Genomic DNA, 17,156 nt, shown 5'->3' with positions numbered 1-17,156 from the left:
AATACTTAAACGTTGTTTTATTACAAGAAAACTACAACTTAAACAGAGTCCTTAGCACCAGCTAGTGAGATGTCGCCCACGATTTTCGTAAGCTTGTCGAGGAAAACTTCGTCCAAAGTGAGCTTTTTGTGAAGTCTGACGGCCATGGCGTTAGCCTCCCCATAGCCACAATCGACGCAATACTGGATACAGGCCTACAGAAAAAAAATCACTCGCTCTGCTCGTTAGCTACACAAAATTTACAACTTACAATAGCCCGTGAGGGCGCTTTCTCCTCAATGCACAAATCGACAAACTTGTCCAACGCTTCAACTTTCGGCACTCCAGCGATACTTTGCTGATTTCTATCCAACTTCTCCATGACGCAACACGCTTTCTCAAACTCTTTGTTTCTCGCTAATAACAGTAAAATTTTCCCCAGAAAATCACCCGACAATGCAACCTTCATTCTGCTAACTTTATAACTATCCTGATCGTCAAACCTCGAAAAAATGTCCCACCCGACTGTGGCGAATTTTTCGTTCAATTCAGGAGTGAGAAGCTCCTCGTTGTTTGTCATCGAGTTCAGAACCATTTCAATAAGATTTTCACGATGGGCGTGATCGAAAATAACCAAGTCTGACCATAATTTTGGCACGTATTCAATGGCACCGTTAACGTCGACTTGGTTGAGCACTTCGGCCATTAGTGCAGGCTCGGGTACGTAAATGTGGGGTATTAATTTGTAGTAAACGTCATTCATGAATTCTTCGATGGGCAGATTCGCGCAAAGAAGGGCAAAGTAATGACGACTAAAATTTTGTAATAAATGGACGGATAAGTAGTTGCTTCAAACTGCCATGGACAGTGAAGGACAAACAACTAAACCTCAAACCAAATAAAAAAAACTGTAGAAATATTTCCAAAACCGGTGCATTTATCATAAAATCAACTAAAGATAAGTTGTTTTGTTCTTAACCATCCGCAACAATTTGACGAAGTTAAACGTACTAATAGACCGATTCTTTGTAAGAATCCCCAATTAAGTTATAATTTTCGCCGTGATGTAACAGCCGATCGATGCGTTTGGCCAAAGAGACGTCGTTCAAGTAGAACCGACAAGTTTCCATAGCCGTTACAAAAAAATGAACGTCTTTCAAATCCCGAATTTGGTGTTCTTTATTCTCTACTAAATTAATTATATCGTGCAAAATTGTACTCACTGGTCCCCCTACGATTTTTTTTTATTTTTTTTTTTATTTTCTTAATCACATTTTTTACTAAACTTACTGTCTTTGTAAAAAGTATTCAAAACCAAACTCCACGAGCCTAGCGAAGGCTCAATCCCCAATTCTCTAAACTGGGACAGTGTCATAAGGGCGTATTTTCTCGCCCCCACTGGGTTACCCATCGAACTGAGTGCGGCAAGTATAGCGTTAAGTGTCCCCAAGTTCGGTTTAAGTTTAGCGTCTTTCATTTGGTTGAGAAATTGGGCTACGAGGGACCATCTTAAGTCGAAGCTTTCTTTCATAATGTTGACGGCAGAAATTAAAGAATTGTAAGTGTTGGTATTGAGAGGAATGTTGTTTTGTTGGGCTTCCTCAAACAATTGCACGGCCCTATCTACCTGATAATACTTAGCCATGCCCTGGATTATGGCACAATAAGCCTCTGGTGTTTTATTAGGCAAGTTCATAAAAAGTTGTTCCGCAAAATCGCCATCTCTGATAATACGTCAAAAATTTAATAAGGGCCTTACCTTGGTCACTTACTTGGTGACTTACTTCCACGTTTTCCTCAACTTCTCCTTACCCTTCTGCGACTGTTTGAACCACTTTTCCTCGATAAACTCATCCGAGAGGCCGTCCTCACAATTCTGGTAGCAGACTAACTCCAGCAAGCCTTGCTCCAGCTCGGGGGCGACCTCAGCCCCTTTCTCCTTCAGTAGCTTATAAACCACGACGGCGTCACTCACTTGAGCCGTTTTTATGAGCTTCTGGAGGTCAGTAACGGCAACTTCGCTTTTTTCGTCAAAGACCATAGGGGGCACAAAGGCCTCTATCGTGGGATCGGCCTCCCGGTGTTGAAACAAATCGGCATGTTCGCGTCTTATCCAATGAGCCGCTTTACGACCGGCCTCTTGGGACAACGCAAAAACGCGCTTCCCGTTATTAGATAATGGGATTAGATATGGGTCATCATGGTATTTGTAATGGGCGGCGGTTGGGTCCCGCCCCACTGTACTCTCCAACGCACGGAGGATGTCCGTGGGGCCACGGGGGACACGTTTCGGAATTTCGATTTTTTCATCAGGGGTGGTTGCAAGCCCGGCTAACTGTGAGGTTAGCTTGACCCGAGACACCCTGTAACAGTGTTACGTAACAATGTAAATCGGCCTTTGGCTTTGGTTACCTCGAACGGAGGGCTACTTTAGATATATTCATCATTTTACTAGCGCTTAAATCATTAGGATAGTGTGTAAGGAAGGTTTGAAAAGTAGGGTTATGTAATTCAAAAAGCAGGAGTCCTCAAAATGTTTTATTCATCGACTTGTAGACTTAATTTAAATAAATTAACACTTTGCATCTCGTGGAGGCCCAATATTTGCGGGTTTTCCTTCAGAGTCTCGTACAACAGCCTAACAGTTAAGGTGTTATCGCATTTTTTCTTCCTGGCGCACGAGTAGGCGAAAGCGGCTTGTTGCTCGGCCACTTCCAGGCTCGGCTTACACCTCGGAATGAACGTGTCCTCCTTGTCCACAACCTCAGTCTTGCTCTCCTGCGTTTCGTCGATCACATTGTGGAAGTTCCTGATGAAGGGATCAGGAATTGGCAAATTAAACCCGTACTGAAACTTGCCGTCTCTGACTTTATACCCCTTCATTCTGGAAATCATCGCTGTCAGAATATTCTTAACGAAAACCTGACACGCGTGTACTATCAGCTCCGTTACGCTCTCCTCGGCCCCATCGAGGCCGTTTTCCCAGCTGGTCACCGCAATTCGAGTGGAGACAAAGCCGGAATCGGGCATGAAAAGTTCGGCCGCCGCGCTGCGGTTTTCGTACTCGGCGGGCGGCAGCATCGTGGGGCTCGAGGGCTGGACGTAGTCGACATAGTCGGCGCACTCGAAGACGCCTTTGTCGCAGGTGTTTCGGGTGGTTTTTGTGCGACTGGAGGTGCGCTTTGCCAGAAGGGCGAGCAGGAAGTAGTTGTGACAGCGGATTTGGTCCTCGTTGACGAGGAGTTTGCGGACCTCGGTGTCGAACTCTTCGCGGGTTATGGGGGACTTGAAGGAGAACCACTGGCGGAGGATGTCGAAGTATTGCTTGCGTTGGTCCTCGTTCAGGCAGGCTTCGAGGGCCTTGCGGGCCTCGTTTAGGTCTGGAAGGGGGCTTAGGGGTACTCTGGAGGTGGGGAGTTTACGAATACTTACCCATTCTTTGATTTAAAGAAAGTTTATGTCTTGAATCTAACCTCAACTCTTCTTAAGGCCGGGGTTTCGTCAACAGTGATTCCCAAACAAAGACACTTTTTTTTGTTAAATAATTTATTAAAGCAAAAACGAGTACAATAGAATATGAAAGTATTAACAGCTTAAATCACATTTAAGACAGAGGCTCAATTGAGTCGAATAGTATTTTTAAAACGCCCCCAGCCATCTTACTACCATAGTGGCCCTTCCAAAACTGCGTATCTCTCCCTTCGTGTTGGAACACAATCCTGTCCACACCTGGAGGGTAATCACTAACGACCATTTCAACCTAAATAAACCAAATTATAACTTTAATACTAAACATTTTTCGTACAATACCTTGGACCAAGTGGAACCAGCCCACTGCTCCACCCTTAATTCTTTCTGTTCAATGTGGAGAGGCTGCTCAGTTTCTTCTTCTTCAGTATCATCACTACTATCTCCGTCAGTTCTTCTAGAGCGAGTTTTGGTTTTGTCTTGTTTGTGACCGTAAAGTTTACAAATCAAATGATAAACGCTGCCACAGTCAAACCTAGCAGCCACCCATTCGCTCAGATAAATGTGGGGCTTATATTTCATGAAAATGAGTCTCAAAAGTCTGTTATTTAAAGACACTTCTTGGAATTTATTACATTCATAGTAGGACGTGGCAAAACAGCTAGTTTTTCCATTAAAGTCGGGAACATCAGGCGGGAGCGGATCGGACCCACAAGGGGGGTCTTCAATTCTAAACCCGTCGCCATAATTCATCACAATTTTCCAGTTCTGGTACTGGTTTTGTCCATTTCCATTTTTTATCAAGTTCTTATCGAAGTAATCACTTGTTAAGAGACAATAGTACACATACCAAGGCAGTTTTTTCGGTTTTTTATTGTACCGTCTGGAATAAATATCGGACCAGAATGAATCAGACTTGATAATGTTGCACCACTTTTTGCAAACAAGGCTCGCCTTTAAAACTTGTTTAGGAGGGATGTAGTTGAGTATAATCGTGACGATTTCTTCAGGTAAATAAAAATCGTTCAAATACAAACCATTATTTGAATCTTCGGGGAAAGGAGGATGGAATTTGAACGTTTCCACTGGCTCAAAGTTATCCACCATCGCCTGATGAGTTTCTTCATTTGTTAACATTTTCTTAAGATTGTTACCCATTAGATTTACACTTGTGGTCGGCAAAAAAACAGTAATCTCAATGCACCAATGAACTTGACTCTGGCTGGGATTTAATGCAGCAGGGAGCTGTTTTCAACCTTGAATGAATCATTTCTAAAAATCATCTCATTTGCCGGCGAAAGGATTGTAATAATTACATATTTATATAACATAAATGTGGAATGCCTTATTCCGGAAATGGGATTATTATTATCTTATCACGTTTTTGTGTGTTTACAATTAAAAATGCAGAAGAAAAATAAATAAATGCATTTTTGAATAAGACAGCTGTCACTTTGACAGTTTTCTAACCTCAAACTTGGGTTACATAACCACAATAAATAACAAAAAATGTTGCGTAAACCCAAAATGAGGCAAAAATACGACGATTACGAAATTACGATTTAATTCATGCCGAATTTCTGATTGCAGCGGCTGCACCAACACCAATTCTTCTAAATAAAACACTTATCACTCGCAAATAAAAAGTTTATGTTTTCAAATTTTAATAAGCCTTTTCTTTTTTTTCTCATCGGAATTATTAACGAAGAAATGAATTTTGGACATTTTTTTTTAAATATAACAACACGGCAAGCAATAGAGATCAATTTATGCAATTCCTGTGGCAGAACAATTTTTAAATATTTGTTGTATTGAAAGTTTCCCCTTGGGGCTTTTTTGTTAATAGAAACAACAACTACAACTGTTACAATGTTTTATTGTGCGTAGGTATTATAATGAGACACATTCATAAATCTTTTGGGTGTACCTACAGAAATAGAAAGTCGTCTAAATTTATTATTGTGAAAAATATTTTTGCAAGACTTCTTAACAAGATCTTAGTAACAAATTAAATTTATTTTATTGACCTGTAAATAGGTTCCCTTTTATTTTAATTAAGAAATTGTTGCAACAAAAAAAAAGATAATAAGCTTGTATTTTTTCGAAAAATGCTTCGTCATTATTAGCACATCCACCTTGCTCCTGCACCGTTATGTAAAATCGGCAATTATTAACAAGAGGTGCCGCCCTAACCCAGACCTTCATCATTTGCGAAAGTGGACCACACCTGAGGCTCTCAATTGTGCAACAAATTTGTATAAAAATCGCGGAATAGTCGTCAACACTATCAGTCTTCACTAAACCAAAAAACCACAATGGCATTCAAAGTGAGTTCCAAGCCCCAACCACCAAAATCGAATAATTACATTTAAAAAATTTCAGTTCGTAGTCTTCGCCGCTGCTTTGGCTTACGCCAACGCCGGTCTCATCGGAGCCCCAGCCGTGGCCTACTCCGCCGCCCCAGCTGTCAGCAGCGCTTACATCCACCAAGCCGCCCCCGTGGTAGCCGCCGCCCCCGTCGCCTACGCTCACGCCGCCCCCGTTGCCGTGGCCCACGCCGCCCCAGTCGCCATCCACGCCCCAGCCATCGGCTCTTCGCACCAAAGCGTCGTCCGCTCCTTCGGAGGCAACCAGGCCGTGTCCACCTACTCCAAAGCCGTAGACAGTGCCTTCTCTAGCGTTCGCAAATACGACACCCGTATCACCAATGATGCTCTTGCCGTAGCTCACGCTCCCGTCGTCTCCACCTACGCTGCTCACGCTCCAGTTGTCGCTCACGCCGCTCCCGTTGTCTCCACCTACGCTCATGCCGCCCCCGTTGTCTCTACTTATGCTCACGCCGCCCCCGTTGTCTCCACCTATGCTCATGCCCCAGTTGCCACCTATGCTCATGCCCCAGTTGCCACCTATGCTGCTCATGCCCCAGTTGTTGCCACCAAAGCCGCCGCTGTTGCCTACTCCCCAGCTGCTGTTGTCTCTCATGCCACTTTCTCTGGTTTGGGAGCTTCCTATGCCTGGTAAATTAAGACCTGACTGCGATTTGTACAGATAGTTTTAGTGTAACTTATTTGTGAAAATAAATAAATAAAATAACAAAAATGAAGGCTTTTATGTTAGATATCGAACCAATCACCTTTCCACCTCTTTGAAGGTAAGTAAGTGTATTATAAGTCAGGAAATTTTAGCAAAAAAATTGAAAATTTTAAATCTCGTAAAAAGTTGGTATACTACAGAAAATGAGCCGCTGAATTCAATGGAACAAACCGCATTGCTCTACGACTTTTAGTTTTCGAGTTATGAATTTTTTTGTTGGATAAAATTTTCCACTATGACAAATGACCACCCTAAATTTAAGCAAAAAAATTTTAATTTTTAATTCTTGTGAAAAATTGATATAATATGTAAAATGAGCCGTAGAATTCAATGGAACAAACCGCATTGCTCTACGACTTTTAGTTTTTTTTTTATGATTTTTTTTAGTGAAAAACTTTGATCGCTTCTGTAGCCGGAACCGTTGCCCGGAGCGGCTCCGGGTTTAGACGAAAAAATAGCTAAAATTAAGCGCTATCAGGTGGTTTTTTGATCGTTGCTCTAAGTCTTACACTTTCCGAGAAAAACGCAAAAAAAGATTTCCATTTTCACTTTTTTTCAATTTTTAATCGCTAATTACGGCGAAACTATTAGAGTTATCGAGAAACGAAAAAATGGAGGATAACTGGAATAAAAAACTCTACAAAATGGCATAGGACTCAAGGCGATATCTCGCAAAAAAATTTTCAATTTTCAAACGCCGATTACGGCCAAACTAAAAGAGCTAGGAGAAAACGCTTTTTTAGATCGGAAAGAGCACTTAAAAATCTATAAGACAGATTAGGTTTTATTTGATTTTGAAACACTTTAAAAATTAACCGATTTTGAGGGGGGGGTGTTAACTTTTTTTTAATTTTTTTTATTTTATTATTTACGGCTAAACAATTCTAAAAAGTAGAACTGTTTTGATCCATATCTATGCAAAATGATCCGGGGAATCGATTGGCATCGAGAAAATTGCCAAATTCCCAATAGTTTTTTAGTTATGAATTTTTTAAAATTTTACCAATTTTTGCATTTAGCAGCAGTTTGCTCGAAAACTGTTAATTAGAGAACAATAATCTTTTTTGAAAAAAATAGATAATTTAAAGAGCTTTCCAACGATAATACACTTCATGGGGTTATCTTTAATAGTTTCGGAGCTGTTGCTCGAGAAATGTTCCGGGTACCCAAAACCGACAAGAAGTGCGACGAAAATTGAAAAAATCAAACATCAAAAAATCGAACATATGGACTTTTTGTGGACTTTTAACAACTTTTGTGGGTTGTTAAGACATGTAGAAGTCCATAAAAATTCACTGGAGTGAGTTTAAAAAAAAATTATTTTTTTTCACCTTTTTGAGGGTAGAGTATCACTCAGGAAATTTTAGCAAAAAAAATTGAAAATTTTAAATCTCGTGAAAAGTTGGTATAATACAGAAAATGAGCCGCTGAATTCAATGGAACAAACCGCATTGCTCTACGACTTTTAGTTTTCGAGTTATGAATTTTTTTGATGAATAAAATTTTCCACGATAGATACCACCTATCTTAATTTTTAGCAAAAATCTTTAAAAGTTTACATATCATTAAAAGTTGGTTTAATACAGAAAATAAGCCTCTGAATTTAATGGAACAAACCGCATTGCTCAACAACTTTTAGTTTTTAAGTTATAAATTTTTTGAAAAATAACTCGGCGCATCCACCATTTTTTAAATTAAAATAAAATAAATTACGACTAAATTATTTGAAAAAGTAGAACTATTTTAATCCTTGCCTATGCAGAATGATCCGGGAAATCGATTGGCATCAAGAAAATTACCAAATTCCCAATAGTTCTTTAGTTATAAAGTTTTTTAAATTTTACCAAAGTTTGCTTTTGTTTGCAATTTTTTCGGAAACTATTAGTCGGAGAACAAAGATTTTTTTTGAAAAAGATAATTAAAATATTATAGATAACTATAAGAGCTTTCCAACGATAATACACTTTATAGTGTTATCTCTAAGAGTTCCGGAGTTATTGCTCGATAAATGTTCCTGATACCCGAAATCGACCAAAATAGCGACAAAAATTGGAAAAATCAAACATCAAAAACTCGAACATATGTTTTTTTTGGACTTTTGTTGTAAAAGCATATAAAAGTCTATGAAACTTTACTAGAGTAAATTTATTTGTTTTATTTTTGTAAAAGGTTGTGTCTTGATTATCTAAAGAAAAGCCGTTTTTTCAAGTTCTAGATGAAATAAAATTCGTAGTACTTTTAAATTTTTATTAAATTTTCATAAATAAGTTACATTAAACTATCTGTACAAATCGCAGTCAGGTCTTGATTTACCAGGCATAGGAAGCTCCGAAACCGGAGAAAGTGGCATGAGAGACAACGGCAGCTGGGGAGTAGGCAACAGCGGCGGCTTTGGTGGCAACAACTGGGGCATGAGCGGCATAGGTGGCAACTGGGGCATGAGCATAGGTGGCAACTGGGGCATGAGCATAGGTGGAGACAACGGGGGCGGCGTGAGCAACGACTGGAGCGTGAGCAGCGTAGGTGGAGACAACGGGGGCGGCATGAGCTACAGCAACTGGAGCGTGAGCTACAGCGAGAGCATCATTGGTGATACGGGTGTCGTATTTGCGAACGCTGGAGAAGGCACTGTCTACAGCCTTGGAGTAGGTGGACACGGCCTGGTTGCCTCCAAGGGAGCGGACGACGCTCTGGTGCGAAGCCCCGACAGCTGGGGCGTGGATGGCGACGGGGGCGGCGTGAGCCACGGCCACGGGAGCGGCGTGAGCGTAGGCGACGGGGGCGGCGGCTACCACGGGGGCGGCTTGGTGGATGTAAGCGCTGCTAACAGCTGGGGCGGCGGAGTAGGCCACGGCTGGGGCTCCGATGAGACCGGCGTTGGCGTAAGCCAAGGCGGCGGCGAAGACTACGAACTGAAAAAATTGTAAAATTTTTGTCGGAAAGTCTCCCAGTCTCTTACTTTGTACATTGTGGTTGTTTGATTCTTTCTGCAAAGAAACTGATGCTGTGATCTATGTCTGAGGGGATTTTTATACCGATGCGAAATTACACAAGTACCACGCGCTTGGAGTTCGGTGGTCCACTTTCGCTTTCGGTGAAGGTCTGGGTTAGGGCGGCACCTCTTCGTCGCAAATTATCTTGTTTAATATTTATGTCCCACTCAATTAACTTTCGACTTTTATTGTGGCAAAATTTCCATCTTGTGATATCGCTAACCTGCCCCAGCTACTGGTACATGATCTTAACACACAATTTCAGATAAAATTTATGCAAATAACATTATTTTGTAACTCTTAAAGCGACCGTTTAAACCGCATTCTGCTTCTTCCGCGAAATATTAAAAAAAAAATAGTACTCATCTGATTTTGTGATTATTAACGTGTAATAAAGAAAATTAATTCAACAATTTTTGTAGTTGTACTTTAATAATAACCAGTAATTTTTTACTTTCAGTAAGAAATCGGTCTGAAAAAAAAATTAAGGTAAAATTTTTTACAATAAATGTGTTCCTTAAAATAAATTATTTCTGGACTTGAACCACGTTTTTAACAAAACCAATTCGTATTCCCATTATAATTCTATGACTGGTGAAGAAGCTCAATTTAAGTAAAGTTTGATCATGACATGAATTTTCATGTGGAGGTTTATAAATATTGATTTCAGAAGCTTCCTTCTGAAAGGAAGTTAAATTTTTAAAAGCTTCTACGAAAGTATTAAGTCCGGTCTTTTTGAACATATAAATAAAATGAAACATAAATAAAATTAGATTTACTACAACAATTTTATTTGTTTAAATAGCCACAAGGGTGATATAATTATTATTTAAAATACAATTCACAATAAATCTATTTTTGTTACGCAAATTGATACTTTATAAATAAATTAACTGTTGAACACAAAATTGCATTTGTATGGCAGCATTGCGACAATCATTGATTTCGGTCTCAGTATATTTAATTACTGTGTAAAACAAAATCTTAATTAATGCATTGTGAAATTATTGCGATGATTTGGATGAACTATAAACCTAAAAAGTGATTTATGTTCGAATTAAACTTTAGCCAAATGTGTCTCTGAGGTCAGTTTCTAAAAAAAAGTGAAATGCCATTTCAAAGCCAGCTTCTCGGCGAGAGCGATCTGAAAAATGAATTCACATTTGCAATTCCTCCTCATCCATAATTTACCCTGATTTCCAGCAAATCGGCTCTATTAGTCTGAGTGACTCATGTCGTCCTCTACGAAACAAATATTAATAACCACTTGCGCGAAATCACAAGAAATCACCTTTTCGGCGACCTTGCTCTCGATACGGAGGGAATCTGCGGCACTCTAGACATAATAAATTTCGCTAATTCGCAGCCTAAAATTATTTAACTCACCTAGCAGCTGATATCCTTGACGCTATTGTAGCCAGCCTGAAATGCATTCATTACACAATCACGTGCCCGAAATTTAAAGACTTTCTCATAATCACGTGGAGTTCATTTTGGGAAATACGAAACGTGTCTTTTTACCCACACGAGGTTTGCGCTAATTGTGGTAATTAGTTTTTGTGTTTATCGATTTACCTTTTGGGGGAGCGCGCTCTTGAAGTCGACGGAATCGGAGCCCTGAAATTATTTCGGTCTTTTTCAAGTGCTGAAAAAACTACTTGCCTTGGGGGCGGTGGTATCAGGGGCTCGGTACTTTGCCTGAAATTTATTTCATTAAGTTATTTGAAGTAAGTGAACTCACCTGGCCGCCATCCAAGTGGAGGGTTCGCTCTGATCGGGGGGCGATCTTCCAAAACATGAATTAAAAAATATTATATTAGCCTGGATACTCACTCCGAGGATGGGGTGGCCCACAGCCCCTCGTCGTCGATCATCGCCCCGTCTCTGGTGCGTCTGGAAGCGCATTTTTCAGCCAGGGTTATTAAAGTCGCTTCGATGGGGATTTACGCCCAATTCTAATTAAACTAATGGCTCACCTATGTGTTATAGACGTTAATAGTTCTTCATTAAGCTCCCGGTAATGTTCGACTAAGTTTAATGCGACGGGTACAGTGCCCAAGAACAATAAAATCAGAAGAAAGCACGACACGGAAATTCCGTTCTGGAAAAGCGATTTATTTAAATTTTTGCAGAAATAATTAGGGTCTTTCGTTACTGTTGGATTCACTATTAATTTACAAATGGAGAAACGCATCGAGTGGAAAATTTCCCAAAGCGGGCGGCAGCGACCGATCTCTTTTGTCACTTTTGTTGTTGTGTAATTGCTTAATTCCTCCAAGTAATTTTCTAAGCGTAACAGAAATTGCTTTGTAATCTGAAAACCGGGATTAAGACATGTGAGCAATTAAAACATTAAAACTACAGAAGCTTTGAAGTTGGGCTTTGACGACAATCCCAAAACTAAAAATAAGCAAATTTGCTCGCTAAACTCACAAAGAAATGTTGTCAGCACAAGCTCTTCAACTAATTTTTTAACTAGTTACGCACTCTCTCGGCAATTAGCGCTCCTTGCGTATCCAGAAACAGCTGAATGTCCCTCAGATGCGCCAAGGACCTGTTGGCCTGCTGACTCAAAGGCTGAATGAGAATCTCGAGGGCTGTTATTTTATAAAGAATCCCATCTCTCAATTGATTCAGCCGTGCCGTTTCATTATGAATGATTTTCCTCACCGTGATCGCCAAATCGTCGATTCTTTTCGAACTCGTGGGGTCTGTTAATTGTCTCGCGACTGTGTTTAATTGATCAGCAAACGAATTCAAGTCTCTTTTAGTCAACGATCCGGAAATTTTCGCCCGGTATCGAGTCAAATTAAGCGCCGAAATGGACGCAAGAAACTGAAGGTTTAATTGAAGCGAAGGACTTAGAACTTCCAGCGAACTGGTCGAGATAGTGAAATTAGAAATAACCCTGGTGAGGTCGTCCCAGGCCTTGTAATTTGTCACAGAGTTGGTGTTGAGACGGTTTTGCAAGTGAAAGGTGGTGTAGGCGGGTTGGTTTCTTTGACAATTTCTGGAATAAGAGTTTGAGGGTGGTTCGGCCGGGGGTGACTTACTTGAGCACGTCTTCGATGTGCAGGGAGTCGTTGGGCTGCAGCGCTTTGAGGAGGCCCTCTTTGAGGATGCCTCCGCGGTTTAAGACCAAACCGAGGGTCTTGTGGTCGTAGAGGGGGTGGCATAGCAGACATTGTCCGTGAGAGCCGAGCAAAAACGACGAAATTCCCAACCCCCACACCAGCAAGCATATTAAAGACGTGAAGATGACGCCTGATACCAGCAAAGGTACACTTCTGGAAGTCGTGCTTCCGCAGGGCGCCCCGCACAACAATATCCCCCAAACCAGCGCTACCATTGTCGAAATTCCTTGCGATAACACGGGCTTATTAATGGTAAACAATTTTGTTTGTCCTAATTTAGGCGTATTATTGCAGCCGAGGATCGATCTTTTGGGGAGAAATCGGGTGGTGGAGGCGACGCTTTGTACATATTTAATGTGTTATTCAAAAGTATTCAAAGGGTAATCACTTAGAGAATTTCATAACCGGCGGCACTACGCATTATGCAAAGAATACAGAGTGGTTGGGTCTATGCACGAAACAAAATGGGATGTTTAAGGGCGTGCTGAAAGGGCTGCATAATTTAAGTGGAAACTGTATGAAAAGCGTGCTCCACAACTAGAATTTTTAGCAGCAAATCAGATCAGCACCTGTCCTTGCACTGTAAGCCCCAATTTGGGTCACAACAAGGTGAGCAAGTCGCAAGACATCGATCTCATGAATGGAAAAATCTCTCCTCTAATTAAAAACTCACCTAAGACCGATAACCACCGCCATAATTCCCACCTGTTAGCCGTCCCGACGCCTCGCAGCGTCTCCCTCTGAGCAGCTCTAATCGAATTTGACAAGGATCTTGATAACTCGTCTAAAGAATGAGCCGATTTGTAGACTTCGCTGCGTCTCTTGCTCAACAAGCTCTTAATTTCTGCAAAATAAAACAGTTAGTGCTCAACAACCCCCGGAATAAATAATTAAGAGGCCTCAGGTGCACCATTCCCAATCACCTGCAACGTGGGACGCCGTCTCCGTGGAAACTCGCTCCGGAACTAGCCGGAAAGCGTCCCTAACATTTTCCACATTTTTCGCAAACTTTTTCTCCTTTTCGAGTTGTTTGATTTTCAAATCCGTCGTTAACTGGAAACAAAGTATATCGATTCTTCAATAAAAACTCCAGCCTGCACCTGCATCATAAAGCTAAATTGCTACAGACGTAGCACGTAAAATATTACTACGCCGGTGCTAACGAGCACGATTTGGAATTATTTAGGGTTAATAGAACAATAAAATTTGGCGAGTTGGTTTTGAAAATATGTGTGATCGCGTCTTCGGGAGCTTATCTTTATGGGCTGCTGATGATAGTAGCGAGTTTTACGAGAGGGGCCCTCGTAGTGGAAGATTAACACGTTGGGGAAAACGATAGCCAAAGGTACAATTTTTTCTTGTGATTTCACTCAATTGTGTCACCGCCTCTGAATGTTATTCCCCGTAATTGATCATTTCCAGCCACAGGGTCTACAAAGCCCCGTATGTAAATAGATAAATGTCCGATTTAGGCATGAAATTGGAGCCCGAGAACGTAATTTGAGAAGGAGAGTCAAATATAGCAGTGTGTATAAGCACAAATGTCTTTCTGGAATTATCTGGTAATCTATGGCTTGTGCTAATTACGAATCTAGATAGGGAACCAGAGACCGCGATTAAATATTACCTTGCGCAATAACTGCAAGTATGATATCTCCTGGAAGCTCTAAGTGTCTATGAATATTGTTAATTGCACTAGCTATGCAAACTACTTTACTAAATTAATTTAAGCCAAACCCTGCGACTTAAATCAATCATTGATTGTTTTATTCTGGTCTATTGTAGAAGCTCACGTTAGAGCAGGAGAATGAGACATCAAGGCCTGTATATTGCAAGGTATAACACAAAGGACGGTCTTTGGGTCGGCATTGTTGTCTTGTGATTGTTAATTGTCTCGAAATGTCTCTCAGACGGTTCTGGAGCGACTTCTTGGCCACTTCTGCCAAATGGCATTCCTCGAGCAAAGCACTGACTAGTGAAGTAACTTCATCGGTGGCTAAAACCGGCATCAAAGCAAAAATTAATAAATCAATGCAGTGATACCAGTTATCAGGTCATCGAGAGCATCCAGAGCCGTATCGATCCCCGTCTCAACTGCCAATTCCTGTTGAAACCTCCGCCCCAACAACTCCTCCAAATCTATCACACGCAACTCATTCAAAAAGGCGACCAGTAATAAATCCCATTTTGATCAGCAAAAAATAATAAATGACCAGTATTTAATTAATTTTTGCTCAGTAAAAAAATTAAATAACAAATAGGCCACGCACCGTGTTTTATTAAAATTTGTTCAGTATAAAGTGCCCAGTAAAAAATTGTATAAGCACAGTATCCAATTTCAGTTTATTAACACTGTAAAAATAAATTATTATTTAATAATACCATTTTTACTGTGCATTTATTATTTTTACTGTGCATTTATTATTTTACTGTGCATTTATTATTTTACTATGTATTAATTATTTTTACTGGGCATTTATTATTTTACTATTTATTAATTATTTTTACTGTGCATTTATTATTTTATTATTTATTAATTATTTTTACTGGGCGTTTATTATTTTACTATTTATTAATTATTTTTACTGTGCATTTATTATTTTACTATTTATTTATTATTTTTTCTGGGCATTTATTATTTTTACTGTGCATTTATCATTTTTACTGTGAATTATTATTTTTGCTGTGCATTTATTATTTTCACTGGGCATTTATTCGTTTTACTGTGCATTTATTATTTTACTATGTATTAATTATTTTACTGGGCATTTATTATTTTACTGTGCATTTATTATTTTATTATTGATTAATTATTTTTACTGGGCATTTATTATTTTGCTGTGCATTTATTATTTTTACTGTGCATTTATTATTTTCAGTGTGCATTTATTATTTTATTATTTATTAATTATTTTTACTGAGCATTTATTATTTTTACTGTGCATTTATCATTTTTACTGTGAATTATTGTTTTTGCTGTGCATTTATTATTTTTACTGTGCATTTTTTATTTTTACTGTGAATTATTATTTTTACCGTAAATTTATTATTTTTTCTATGCATTTAATATTTTACTGTGCATTTAATTTGTGCCCCTATACCTTCCAAGTCCCTCCTGACTGCTTCGATTGCCACATCAGTGGACGAAGTCGCTACGAAACTCATCTGCATGTGAGTGTTTCTCAAAAAAGTGTCCAAATCGTCGAAGATCAGATTAGTCGTGCTCTCCGAATGGGACATTTGCCTGGAAATCTGCTCATTTCCCAGAAAAATTAAAACAATCGGGAAACTAAAACCGCGTTCAGCAACTAATCGGAAAGTTTGCCCACACTTACAGTTCAAGTGTTAGGAAGAAAATGAGAAGGGTTGCTAAAACTCGCTCTACACATTTGTCTCGGAAATCTAAGGAAATATCAGATGCGTCCTCAGCCAGTCGGTGAATGTTGCGTTTAGTGCAACAAAAATAAAGTAGAGACATGAATGGAATACACAGCGTTAAAACTGTCCAAAAAATAATCCATGATAAGGTTGCAAACTCGAGCTTGAGGAGCTGTAAATAAAATGATTAAAGGCGATGGGAGAAAATGGGATCATGACGATGCTTAAATTTTATATTAATTTCCGGGGGAGGATAAGTAAGGAAACGATTATATTTAGTAGTTGGTAACTCGTGCCATAAAGTGGAAGAAGCTGAGGGGTATAACATGGCCATTTATTAGGGAGTCATTAGAGTTTCACAATTTCTTTGATTGTGTCCGTAATTACGTCCCGATTTAAGTAAGTACATCCGGGAATGAATTTTCGACCGTTTGTTAATTGTGTTATCCGAAATGAAAAATTAACAAAGTCTGTAAAGTTTCTCTTGGAAAAAATTAGTGCAAACTGATTATAAACTTCCGCAAAGCGTTTTGATGCCAGTTCTCGCCCAAATAAAAAAGTGGGATAGCGGAAATGGTTGTGCATAATTGATACATTCCAGCGTAAATTGGGTTAGTTTAGTTGAAGTTCACGTCGCATCTTCAGCATACTTCAACTAGCCGGAATTTTTCGTCTAGTTGGAAATGATAGCAAGTTTCGCAACAAAATTCGAAGGGAGATAATGAAGGTGCTGAAACAGCATAATTTTCTCTCGAGGGTTAAGGTATTTAAAAGTTTGGAAGTTATGAAAATGGGGTGGTTTTTAGTCACGGCGCCGAAAGTTTGTTATTCCAGTCCGGCCCATTACCTGGAATGCCAGTAGGTGAAAGGGGATCCGCTTCTGGAAGGCATCGCGGACGAGATCTGGAACAAACAAAACACTTTGAGCAATTGTGTCTTCGATTTTCTCCGAATTAACGCTTTCGGGGCACGGGCCTGACTTGAATTCGGCAAAGGAGTTTCAACTCGGCTTAAATATTTAATTGTTCTTGGAGATATTAGCCGTTTTGGGAATTCGTTTCAATTATTCAGTCTGTTTTGAAATAACAATTAGCCGGCCGCTTTTCGGCGC

The 17,156-nt window shown here is 39.8% G+C and overlaps 7 protein-coding genes across 11 annotated transcripts in view; 2 read left to right on the top strand and 5 right to left on the bottom strand.

The window, feature by feature from the left end:
• Positions 1 to 2: 2 nt before the first annotated feature.
• LOC663577 (uncharacterized protein) lies at positions 3 to 2,517 on the bottom strand. The gene is made up of 6 exons (XM_969616.5): positions 2,392 to 2,517; positions 1,764 to 2,342; positions 1,270 to 1,703; positions 991 to 1,210; positions 251 to 791; positions 3 to 194 (listed from the first exon to the last, which is right to left on the bottom strand). The coding sequence occupies exons 1-6, from the start codon at positions 2,424 to 2,426 to the stop codon at positions 39 to 41; spliced, it is 1,965 nt and encodes a 654-aa protein (XP_974709.1). The 5' UTR covers positions 2,427 to 2,517; the 3' UTR covers positions 3 to 38.
• On the bottom strand, positions 2,505 to 3,527 carry LOC663595 (transcriptional adapter 1). The gene is made up of 2 exons (XM_969635.4): positions 3,412 to 3,527; positions 2,505 to 3,359 (listed from the first exon to the last, which is right to left on the bottom strand). The coding sequence occupies exons 1-2, from the start codon at positions 3,413 to 3,415 to the stop codon at positions 2,518 to 2,520; spliced, it is 846 nt and encodes a 281-aa protein (XP_974728.1). The 5' UTR covers positions 3,416 to 3,527; the 3' UTR covers positions 2,505 to 2,517.
• LOC663612 (F-box only protein 6) lies at positions 3,499 to 5,050 on the bottom strand. 2 transcript variants are annotated; one of them, XM_064356347.1, is made up of 3 exons: positions 4,764 to 5,050; positions 3,790 to 4,719; positions 3,499 to 3,739 (listed from the first exon to the last, which is right to left on the bottom strand). In XM_064356347.1, exons 2-3 carry the CDS (start codon positions 4,603 to 4,605, stop codon positions 3,584 to 3,586), a joined length of 972 nt encoding a protein of 323 aa, XP_064212417.1. In that variant the 5' UTR covers positions 4,606 to 4,719; positions 4,764 to 5,050; the 3' UTR covers positions 3,499 to 3,583. The 2 variants fall into 2 exon arrangements, with proteins under 2 accessions (XP_064212417.1, XP_974744.2); XM_969651.4 differs by having other exon boundaries at positions 3,790 to 4,703; positions 4,764 to 5,049.
• Positions 5,051 to 5,615: 565 nt separating this feature from the next.
• On the top strand, positions 5,616 to 6,550 carry LOC663629 (larval/pupal cuticle protein H1C). Its single transcript, XM_969667.5, has 2 exons — positions 5,616 to 5,774; positions 5,830 to 6,550. Exons 1-2 carry the CDS (start codon positions 5,763 to 5,765, stop codon positions 6,466 to 6,468), a joined length of 651 nt encoding a protein of 216 aa, XP_974760.1. The 5' UTR covers positions 5,616 to 5,762; the 3' UTR covers positions 6,469 to 6,550.
• Positions 6,551 to 8,773: 2,223 nt separating this feature from the next.
• On the bottom strand, positions 8,774 to 9,657 carry LOC663648 (larval/pupal cuticle protein H1C). The gene is made up of 2 exons (XM_969684.5): positions 9,500 to 9,657; positions 8,774 to 9,452 (listed from the first exon to the last, which is right to left on the bottom strand). The coding sequence occupies exons 1-2, from the start codon at positions 9,506 to 9,508 to the stop codon at positions 8,850 to 8,852; spliced, it is 612 nt and encodes a 203-aa protein (XP_974777.1). The 5' UTR covers positions 9,509 to 9,657; the 3' UTR covers positions 8,774 to 8,849.
• Positions 9,658 to 10,250: 593 nt separating this feature from the next.
• prom (prominin) overlaps positions 10,251 to 17,156 on the bottom strand; it is a 13,610-nt gene continuing 6,704 nt past the window's right edge. Inside the window, exons 3-21 of one of the 4 annotated variants that reach the window (XM_015985392.2) lie at positions 16,893 to 16,948; positions 16,003 to 16,217; positions 15,769 to 15,956; positions 14,711 to 14,806; positions 14,461 to 14,663; positions 13,591 to 13,720; positions 13,341 to 13,511; positions 12,587 to 12,893; positions 12,021 to 12,543; positions 11,689 to 11,847; positions 11,510 to 11,634; positions 11,367 to 11,426; positions 11,275 to 11,319; positions 11,196 to 11,231; positions 11,109 to 11,150; positions 10,920 to 10,955; positions 10,825 to 10,869; positions 10,725 to 10,775; positions 10,252 to 10,677 (exon numbers count right to left, since the gene is read on the bottom strand). In XM_015985392.2, coding sequence (XP_015840878.1) covers positions 10,650 to 10,677; positions 10,725 to 10,775; positions 10,825 to 10,869; positions 10,920 to 10,955; positions 11,109 to 11,150; positions 11,196 to 11,231; positions 11,275 to 11,319; positions 11,367 to 11,426; positions 11,510 to 11,634; positions 11,689 to 11,847; positions 12,021 to 12,543; positions 12,587 to 12,893; positions 13,341 to 13,511; positions 13,591 to 13,720; positions 14,461 to 14,663; positions 14,711 to 14,806; positions 15,769 to 15,956; positions 16,003 to 16,217; positions 16,893 to 16,948 — 2,516 coding nt within the window. In that variant the 3' untranslated portion in view covers positions 10,252 to 10,649. Of the gene's footprint in view, positions 10,678 to 10,724; positions 10,776 to 10,824; positions 10,870 to 10,919; positions 10,956 to 11,108; positions 11,232 to 11,274; positions 11,320 to 11,366; positions 11,427 to 11,509; positions 11,635 to 11,688; positions 11,848 to 11,966; positions 12,544 to 12,586; positions 12,894 to 13,340; positions 13,512 to 13,590; positions 13,721 to 14,460; positions 14,664 to 14,710; positions 14,807 to 15,768; positions 15,957 to 16,002; positions 16,218 to 16,892; positions 16,949 to 17,156 lie in introns of those variants that run through there. The other 3 variants (XM_015985391.2, XM_015985395.2, XM_015985394.2) reach the window with 3 other exon arrangements.
• LOC663723 (CG13597-like amine receptor) overlaps positions 16,246 to 17,156 on the top strand; it is a 26,827-nt gene continuing 25,916 nt past the window's right edge. The window contains exon 1 of the mRNA XM_064356007.1: positions 16,246 to 16,444. The gene's annotated coding sequence lies outside the window, so the exon portion shown is untranslated. The remainder of the gene's footprint in view (positions 16,445 to 17,156) is intronic.

This window comes from Tribolium castaneum, chromosome 4, assembly GCF_031307605.1.
Source record: "Tribolium castaneum strain GA2 chromosome 4, icTriCast1.1, whole genome shotgun sequence".
In the NCBI taxonomy this organism is placed as follows: Eukaryota; Metazoa; Arthropoda; class Insecta; order Coleoptera; family Tenebrionidae; genus Tribolium; species Tribolium castaneum.
Note: the sequence above shows the minus strand (reverse complement) of the source record. Positions and strands in the feature narration are given on the sequence as shown.